Source organism: Diceros bicornis, chromosome 30 (genome assembly GCF_020826845.1).
Source record: "Diceros bicornis minor isolate mBicDic1 chromosome 30, mDicBic1.mat.cur, whole genome shotgun sequence".
In the NCBI taxonomy this organism is placed as follows: domain Eukaryota; kingdom Metazoa; phylum Chordata; class Mammalia; order Perissodactyla; family Rhinocerotidae; genus Diceros; species Diceros bicornis.
In genome coordinates, this window is record NC_080769.1 from 9,022,879 (window position 1) to 9,032,253 (window position 9,375).

A 9,375-nucleotide genomic window follows, 5' to 3' on the forward strand; every position below is an offset into this window, starting at 1 on the left:
AAGCAGTTAAAAAACCCAGACTCGGCCTCTGGGAGCTGATATTTCGCTGGAGGAATTCAGATCATAAACAATGGCAAATAAATGAGGCGACTTCAGAGCAATCAATGCTAAAATGGAAAAGACACACTGGACAGGGGGTGCCTGGGAGGGGTGGCTCTAAGTGGGGTAGTCAGGGAGGGCATCTGCGGAGACAGCTCACCTGAGACCTGAATAAGCAGAGAGAGAAAGGGAGCCATGTTAAAATTTAGTGAAGAATGTTCCAGGCTGAGGAAACAGCTCGTGCAAAGGCCCTGAGGCTAGAAGATCCCTGCATAGCAAGGAGGCCAGTGTGCAGAGTGAGGAAAGAGGTGAGGGCAGCGAGGGGACAAGGCAGAGCATGCAGGGCCATGGGGGCTGCGGGGAGGCCTTGATCTTTTCCTCTGAGTGACTGGGAGCCATGGAGGTTCTGAGCAGAGGAGGGACGTGACCTACTTGGGTGTTCACAGGCATCCTCTGGCTGCTGGGGGGGAACAGACCAGAGGCTGAGGATGGGAGACTGGAGACCTGTGAGGCAGCTGCTGTAAGGAAATCCAGATGGTGTCTTGATCATGGGAGGAGGAGAGGATGGGGGGACATGGAGCAATTCAGGGTCTAAACAGAAGAACAGACAGGCCTGGCTGATAGGTTGGATCTGCTGTGAAGAAAGAGGAGACATGGATGACTCTGGGGTTTTGGTCTGCGGACATGAGAGATGGGGTGTCCACTACTAGACTGAGTTAGTGAGACTTGCCCCTCACCCCCCCTCACTCCCTCCCACCCGTCGTCCCGTCCCGCCCCCCCCCCCCCAGCCTCCCTGAGGTTCCTTTAATACATCAGGCATGGTCCAGCCTCAGGGCCTTTGCACTTGCTGTTCTCTCTGCTGGGGAGGCTCTTCTCCACCAGACACCCCCATGATTCCCTCCCTCACCTCCTCCAGGAGGTCTTCCCTCCTCTCAAATTGCCCCTGCACGGAGGCCCATGTCTCTCTGCCGTTACTGTTTTCTTTAGCACTGAGCACCATACCCTCATATTAATTCTAATCTTATTTATTTTGTTCCTCGCCCACCAGGGCACGGATTTTTGTGTTTTGTTCCCGACTGTATCCCCAGCGCCTAGAACCGAGGCCGGCACACAGTAAGCACTCAATGCATGCTTGTTGCAAGAACGCACGAGACATGCAGTCCCGCAGGGCGCCTGGAACTCAGCGGAACGGCCAGGGTGGGATCCCACTGGGGTGTCTCCAGCCTCGGGGGGTGGGGAAGGGATGGAGGCGAGCGTGTGTGGGCCTGGAGCCCCGCAGGTGTAGACACGCGCCTTCCGCGGGGGAGCAGCTGGCTTGGGCGGGGTCTGGCTTCCAGGGTCCCCGCGCCTTCCCGTTCGCCCTCTGCTGCAGGTCCAGCATGTGGGCGCCGCGGCTGCGCGCGCTGCAGCTGCTGCTGCTGCTGCTGCTGCTGGGCGCGTGGTGGGCGCGCGCGGGCGCGCCGCGCTGCACCTACACCTTCGTGCTGCCGCAGCAGAAGTTCACGGGCGCTGTGTGCTGGAGCGGCCCCGCGGGCGCGCGCCCGGCGCCCGAGGCCGCCAACGCCAGCGAGGTGGCGGCGCTGCGCATGCGCCTGAGCCGCCACGAGGCGCTGCTGCGCGAACTCCAGCGCCTGGCGGCGGCCGACGGCGCCGTGGCCGGCGAGGTGCGCGCGCTGCGCAAGGAGAGCCGCGGCCTGAGCGCGCGCCTGGGCCAGCTGCGCGCGCAGCTGCAGCACGAGGCGGGCCCGGGGGCGGGGCCGGGCCCGGGGGCGGAGCCCGCCGCCGCGCTGGCGCTGCTCGGGGAGCGCGTGCTCAACGCGTCGGCCGAGGCGCAGCGCGCCGCCGCCCGCTTCCACCAGCTGGACGTCAAGTTCCGCGAGCTGGCGCAGCTGGTGAGCCAGCAGAGCGGCCTGATCGCCCGCCTGGAGCGCCTGTGCCCGGGGGGCGCGGGCGGACAGCAGCAGGTAACCCCGAAGCCCCCCGGAGTCGCACCGCTTCCCGTCCGGCACACGGGCCTCCTGTCACCCATCGCCTCTTAACCGCAGTTCCGAAACCCCAAAAGCTCCCCACACTGGATTCCTGCTCTCCTCCTGTAACCCATTTGCGTTCAAACGCGACTGGTGGCTACTTAAAAGACTTTACTTATCCGCTTAATATGAATATTCCTAGGATCCTGCGATCAAGCATATTACTATGTAGATCAACACCAATGACCCACGTGATCGGGGTGTTACGTAATATACATATAGACCCTGTATTGCTGATCTCCTACCCATCGGGGTGCTGTGAGACTTAGGAGCCCGGGGACTCCTGGGCTGGTGGTTAGTGCAGTCACATCTGACTCTCTTGGTCACCCCAGGTCCTGCCACCGCCCCTGGTGCCTGTGGTTCCAGTCAGTCTGGTGGGTGGCACCGATGACACCAGCAGGAGGCTACAGCGAGCCCCAGAGCCCCAAAAAGAACAGACCCTGAGACAGCAGGGGCCCTTGGCCTCTCCCATGCCTGCAGGGTACCCTGCTGTCCCCACCAAGCCAGCGGGTAAGATGAGGGCAGGGCTGTTGGGGGTGTAGGAGCCAGAGGATGCTCAGTGCAGCATGAGTAGGGGAAAAGAGGAGCCAGGATTTTAATGGCAGATTCCTCTCATGGTGAGGGGATTGGAGGAAATGATGCTTTTAATCTGGTGATGGAACAAGGAGATATGGCTCTTATTCTGATAAAAGACCAAAATTCTTACTATGGCATGAAAATAGGAGAGGAGGTACTCTTACTTTGATGAGGGGGCAGGGAATTTAGGACTGCTACTTTGGTGAGAATTTGAGCTGGTTTAGAGTGCCATGTTCAGGACTTCTATTCTGGTAAAGAGACCATAGAACCAGGATTTAAGAGCTCCAGGCTCCACATTTGCTCTCGTGAGGGAAGAGTGACTTAGAGTCTTCAGGCAAGGAAATGAGTATTGTGGCTCTTATTCTGGTGAGGGGATGGGAGAGGCAGGACTGCTACTCTGGTGAGGGGACCAGTGAGAATCAGGACTCTTACTCCAGTAAGGGGTGGTTGGTCCAGGCTGTGCCTCCCCGATATCTCTGTGCCCACAGGCCCGTGGCGGGATTGTGCGGAGGCCCACAGGGCAGGCCATGAGCGGAACGGAGTGTATGAGCTGCGACTAGGCCGGCATGTGGTGTCGGCATGGTGTGAGCAACAGCTGGAGGGTGGAGGCTGGACTGTGATCCAGAGGCGACAAGATGGTTCTGTCAACTTCTTCACTACCTGGCAGCACTACAAGGTGGGCACAGGTGGGCAGGGGCAGGGCTGGGCAGTGGAGGGGACCCGCTTCTGACCACGTGACTTTCCTGTCCTGCCAGGTGGGCTTTGGACAGCCTGATGGGGAATACTGGCTGGGTCTGGAACCTGTGCATCAGCTGACCAGCCGTGGGGACCACGAGCTACTGGTGCTCCTGGAGGACTGGGGGGGCCGTGGGGCCCGCGCCCACTATGATGGTTTCTCCCTGGAGCCTGAGAGCGACCACTACCGTCTCCGGCTTGGCCAGTACCACGGAGATGCTGGAGACTCTCTTTCCTGGCACAATGACAAGCCTTTCAGCACCGTGGATAGGGACCGAGACTCCTATTCTGGTAAGGAGAGCTTTTATTCTGGTGGAGAGGGGACAGGGGAGGTGGGACTCCTAGTGAGGGAATGAAGGGGAGTGGGGTAAGACTTCCCTCTGGTAATGATCAGGGTAAACATGAGAACAGAGGACAAGCCTTTTATTCTGGTGAGGGGACAGGGAGCCCAGATTCCTTCTCTAACAAAGCAATTCCTTTTCAAGAGTCAGGATTCCTGTTCTGGTGAAAGGCAGGGGGTGAGAGCTAGGACTCTTATTCTAAAGAGGAAATAGAGAAGATTTTTTTTCCCTGATAAAGGAATGAAAGGTAGAGCTCTTAGTTAGCAGAAAGGGTGGGAAAGGTGTGACTTGTACTTTGGTAAGGAGATAGGGAAGGAATTAAGACTATTACTCTGAAAAAGAAAGTGAGGGCCAGGGCTCTTATTCTGGTGAGGAGATAGAAGATCAGGGCTTATATTCAATAAGAATAGGAATGGCCAGGGGAATGCCTGGCAAAAGCCTTGTACCAGTGAGGTGCCGGTAAGGGCTTTTCTTCTGGTGAGAGGACATGGACTCTCTCTCTCCTCAGGTAACTGCGCCCTGTACCAGCGGGGAGGCTGGTGGTACCATGCCTGTGCCCACTCCAACCTCAACGGTGTCTGGCACCGAGGTGGCCACTATCGCAGCCGCTACCAGGACGGTGTCTACTGGGCCGAGTTTCGTGGTGGGGCTTACTCTCTCAAGAAGGCTGCCATGCTGATCCGGCCCCTGAGACTGTGACCATCGGTCCACCTGTCCCCCAGATCCCAGGGATGTGGGTCCGCAGGAGCCCAGGTTGTCCTGGCCACGCCTCCTTCGTGGCTCAGTGCGGGCCACGTCCCACAGACCTTTCCGCTGCGGATCTGCTCCCCGGGGCCCTGCAAACAGGACCCAGGATCCCCCGGCCAATGTCTCAGACCTTGATGGCTCCCCAAGGGCATTTAGATCTCGGTTTGAGCTCATGTTTTATAACAACACAAAAGATCCACAGACCGTGTCTGGTTTGCATCTGCACCCGGAGGGGTCAATCCCCGTGCCCGCCCTCCTCCTCCTCTTCCTCCTCCTCCTCCTCCCTCAGGTCCTCCAGGATGAGGTTGTCCAGGTCTTCCAGGAGACCGCCCTGGCTCAGGCAGGTGGCCACCGTGGAGCCACTGCTGATGTGGGGGTTGCTGGGGTGCAGGACTTTGGGGAGGTGGTTCTGCTTCCGGCTCTTGGGGTGCGCGCAGGACGTCCCAGGGACGTGGGGCTCTGGGGAGGGAGAGGCTCTGAGGTCACGGGGCTCGAGGCCACATGAGACTCGAAGGACAAGGGGGGCTCTGGGCTATGAGGCTACAGGAAATTCCGAGGTGAAAATAACAGGTGTTGAAGCCACAGGAGGCCCAGGGATCGTGTCACCTGAGACTCCAGGAGACGAAACAGGAGCCAAGAACACAGAGACCACAGGGGCAGAGGCCACGGGGACACTGGGGTGTGGGCCACTGGAGTGAAGCCACAGAGCCTCATGGGGCACCCAGGCCACAGAAGGTGGCTGACGCCATGGGAGGTGGTGTTAGGAGGGACGGGGTCCTGGGTGACGTGGTGTCAGAGGCCACAGAGACTGGGGGACCATGGAAGATGTGGAAGGAGGGGCTGATGCCATGGGAGATGAGGTGGCCAGGGGGACTGAGGTCTCGTGAGGCATGTGGAAGAAGCATGCGGAGCCCTTGGTCCTTAAGGCCACAGAGATGGGCATCCCAGGAGTCAAGGCCGAGTACACTGCCCCGAGTGGGGCCCCGGGGACCCGCCGGGCGCTCACCTCGCCGGTTGTAACAGTCCTCGGCCGAGCAGGAGTGGGTGTGGGTGCCGCGGCGATCCGTGTCCTGGTCCCAGCGCGGAGGGAGGATCCGTGTCGGGTACACGGGGAAGCCGCACCCGTAGCAGGGGGACGGGGACCCCATCTGCGCCCAGCCCCTGGGGGTGGGCGGGGCCATGAGGGTCCAAGAGCCGGGCTGGGCGGGGGCGGGGCCAGGGCAGGGGGCGGGGCGGGGCAAGGGTGGGGTGGGGGGCTGCGCCCTCACCGGAACTTGTGTCGACACCGTGGGCAGTGGAACTCTGCCACGCCCCACATCTTGTCACAGGGCACCGGGTCATAGCGCCTCCGGCATTTCCTGCACCGGGACACCTGGGGGCGTGGAGACGGGCACAGGCCAGCTGTCACAGGTGGACACTGGCACAGGCCAGCTGTCACAGGTGGACACTGTTGCCTGATATTGGCCACAGTGGGAATATTTACACCATGGAAATTGGCAAACGCTACACATCTGGGGTACCAGCTGGTTGTTGAGCATTCACCAGAAGCACACCACTGGCCAGGGGGCTCAGAAGCCAGATTTGGGGTTGAGGTTTGATTTCTGGGGTAGCTGTCAAACTGTGGGCTCAGGGGTCAGGCTCTGGGGTCCGAGACGACGTTGCGCTCTGAGCCTGGAGGTCAGGGGTTGGGCTCTCAGGGGCTGGTGTTCTCAGGTCAGGGGTTCAAACACTGAGGATGGGAGTCGGGAGTGGAGTTGGGGCAGAATCAAGGTCAAGGGTTGGGTCATCACCTCCTTCCGCTGGGGCACGCGGCGCCACCACACGTGGTCACAGGAGGAGCAGGCGAACTGGCGGTCCACGGCGGGGATGAGGTCTTCCTGGGCGCGCTGGAACATGCGTAGGTTGGCTTCTGTCAGCGGCAGGAGGGAGGTCGCCACCGCCTGCAGAATTGGGGGGGGGACCAGAGGGTGGTCTTTCACCAACATACACCTGTGTCGGCCCTCCCTTCCCTACAGACACGCCCCCTCCTGCTCCTGTGACATCCCCCCCCCCATGGCCTCCCCGGTCCACCTCCCCTGTCCCACACCCTGGACTCACCTGGATGTCCTGGTCCTGCTTCATGTCCTCTGGGGGGTCCTGGGTGGAGACACCATGGGCACAAACTGGGGATGTGGCTCAGGTCTCTTGTCATCTTTGTTGGGGGCGGGGCTCCTGGACGGGGGCGGGGGGGGGGGGGCAGGGTCTTGGCGGCGTAACAGTGAGGTGTTCCTAACTCACGAGGAGCTGGTTGAGCAGCACCCCCATATTGAGAGCCAGGTGCATGACCTCAGTTATCCTACAGCAGCCCTGAGAGATGGGCACACCTGTTCTCCTCATTGCTCAGATGGGGAAACTGAGGCCCGGAGCTGGGAGAGGGATTGCCTCAGATCCCCGAGTGAGCTGGGCAGAACAGGCCCAGACCCCCTTCCTGCCGGCGAACGCCACACACTCGTTGGCATTGTGACCGGCCGCCCCTCTGAGCCCATGCCGCCTGAGGCTAAGGCTCGGGCTCCGGCTTCAGACAGCGGCGGTTCCAATCCTGGCTTCATCATTTCCAGCTGTGGGGGCCAAGCCACTCCCCCTGGGTCCCTACGGAGGGGCATCCGGGGCCCAGGCTCAAACCCTAGGTGGCTGCGGTTCAAATCCCAGCTGCCGCCTGCGTGCTGTGTGAGCCTGGCGAGTGACTTCGTCACTCTGTGCCTCAGTTTCCTCATCTGTAAAACGGACACGATAAATAACAGGACCTGTCTCATGGGGTCGCTGTGGCGATGAAATCAATCAACAGGTAAAATTCCTGGCGTCCTGCCTCAAGGGAAGCGCTCAATCGATGCTACTCTTGGCTATTATACTCTTTATGCATAAATATAAATAGTACAATACTTTATGATACTATGTAACAACTCTGTGCTGGGCCTTTCAGGCAGAAATCCACATCCACCAGCCACCAAAGCCATTAAGGGGCAAAGTGGTCATGTTGCACCTGTGCCTCAAAGCCTTTCATTCATTCATTCATTCATTCATTCATTCATTCAACACATGGGCTTCTCTGCCCGTCTCTCCTCCTCCATCTCCTGCTCATCCCAGCCTGTTCGTGTGTTTCTTTGTTCAAGCCATTCCCTCTTCCAGGAAGACCCTTCCCGACCCCTCCCCTTCTCAAGGATCACTCCTGCCAGCCTTGAAGAGCCGGCACCACCTCCTTCAGGAAGCCTTCCCTGACTTCTACGACTCTTCTATGATGACATTAATCCTGATTCGTTTCACTGCCTCGTTTCACGTGTCTCTTCCTCATTTAATACAATCAACATGTAATGAGCGCCTACTGTTTGCAGGCTCCCTGGCCAGACACACGACTGAGAGGTGAATAAGTGGATGAGGTTAGACCACAAGTTGTGGACTGGTTGCGGCACAGAGGGGGCCACCACGGAGGGGCCGGGTCCCCTCTGTTCTTCCTCCCCCCGTCAGCCCGTCCTTTGAGGGGAGGGGGCATTTTACCTGGGTATCCAGGTCATTACTCAGTTCCTGTCCGTCTCTCTGCTTTACCCCTGGTGGGGAGAGTAAGTGTAGGTGAAGGGCCCTGGCGGGATCCTGTGGGAGTTTCAGGGCCCCCAGAGCCCCAATACAGACCCTCCCCAGAGATGATCTCATTGCTTCCTCCTACCATCAGCACAGACCACACTCCCTCCCCCACGTGGAAGTCCCCCTGCCCCAGGCCGGGACCCGCGCGCTCACCGTACACGATGGAGCGCCCCACTCCGGTGTGGTCGCTGCCAAATTTCCTCATCAGAGTCCCCGCCTTCCTGGAGGACACCTTCCCGTGAAACTTCTCCCGGAGGCGCCGGACGCTCTTCTCCAGCTGGGGTGTGGACAGGGGGGCTCCGATGGGGCAAGGAGAGGAGCGGCAGCCCCTCTGCCATCTCTAGGCATCCTTTTCCCGGCCTGAACTTGACCCTTGCTTTTGGCGTCCGCCCCCGCCCCCCTCCATCCCTCTACGGCATTTCCTGGAAAAAGCCAAAGTCTCCACAGGCCATTGCGGGAGGGAGTGGACTGGGGCGCGCGTCCCAGACTAAGGGAGGAGGCCGGCCAGGTAACCCCTGACTTCTGACCCTTAACCCTGCAGCCCCCGCTTTTCCTCGAGGAGGCCGCATTTCGCTCCGGGGGATGTGGCGGTCCCTCTCCTTTCCGATGGGGGCCAGCGCCAGCCCGCAGGAAGATCTGGGCTTCGGATGGAGTGCCCAGGAACTGCGAAGCCCTCTCGGCGCCCCGGCCCCTCCCCGGCGCCTCTCGCGGGCCCCCGGCCCAGCCGTAGCCGTGTCCTACCTCCACACCTTCCTGAGACATGGTGGCAGCGGCGCAGGTCCCCGCGAGGGTCCGCGCTGCGCGCTCAGCGGCCCGCTACCTGGGCGCGCCCGCCGGTCCAGCGGCCGCGCAGGGCAGGGGGCGGGGCCTCCGCCGGCTCCGCCCTTCCCTCCCGGCCCCTCTTTCGCTTTCGATTCCTGGGGGGCGACCGGGCGCGCTGGCTCCGCCCCGGCTCCGCCTCTGCTCTTGCGCCCCAAACCCAGGCGGGCGCCGGGGTCTGCACCCTGCGGCGGAGCGCGCAGACCTCGGGCGGGGGAGGCGGCGCGGCCTCTGCAGTCGGTCACATGTCCCCACGCTGCGCGGGGTCCGCGTCTTCACGTCCCTCCTGGGGGCGGGGCCGCATCGGAAGGCCGCGGCGAGGCTCCGGGCCCCCCAGGCTCGCGCTCCCCACGTTCATCGCCTTCTCCCCTCCCTTCCCCCCAGGACGCAGGCGCTGATGAGAACCTGGGCGCCTTCCTCACTCTGGATCTCTTACCCGGCCACGTCCCCTCCCTGAACCTTAGTTTACTCCTCCG

The 9,375-nt window shown here is 61.0% G+C and overlaps 2 protein-coding genes across 2 annotated transcripts; one reads left to right on the top strand and one right to left on the bottom strand.

The window, feature by feature from the left end:
- Positions 1-1,079: 1,079 nt before the first annotated feature.
- ANGPTL6 (angiopoietin like 6) lies at positions 1,080-4,436 on the top strand. The gene is made up of 6 exons (XM_058525754.1): positions 1,080-1,152; positions 1,412-2,003; positions 2,399-2,576; positions 3,131-3,318; positions 3,398-3,668; positions 4,227-4,436. Exons 2-6 carry the CDS (start codon positions 1,419-1,421, stop codon positions 4,415-4,417), a joined length of 1,413 nt encoding a protein of 470 aa, XP_058381737.1. The 5' UTR covers positions 1,080-1,152; positions 1,412-1,418; the 3' UTR covers positions 4,418-4,436.
- A 2-nt stretch (positions 4,437-4,438) lies between these two features.
- On the bottom strand, positions 4,439-8,914 carry SHFL (shiftless antiviral inhibitor of ribosomal frameshifting). The gene is made up of 8 exons (XM_058525755.1): positions 8,822-8,914; positions 8,234-8,357; positions 7,997-8,046; positions 6,563-6,601; positions 6,256-6,405; positions 5,734-5,837; positions 5,472-5,626; positions 4,439-4,924 (listed from the first exon to the last, which is right to left on the bottom strand). The coding sequence occupies exons 1-8, from the start codon at positions 8,840-8,842 to the stop codon at positions 4,701-4,703; spliced, it is 867 nt and encodes a 288-aa protein (XP_058381738.1). The 5' UTR covers positions 8,843-8,914; the 3' UTR covers positions 4,439-4,700.
- Positions 8,915-9,375: the final 461 nt, after the last annotated feature.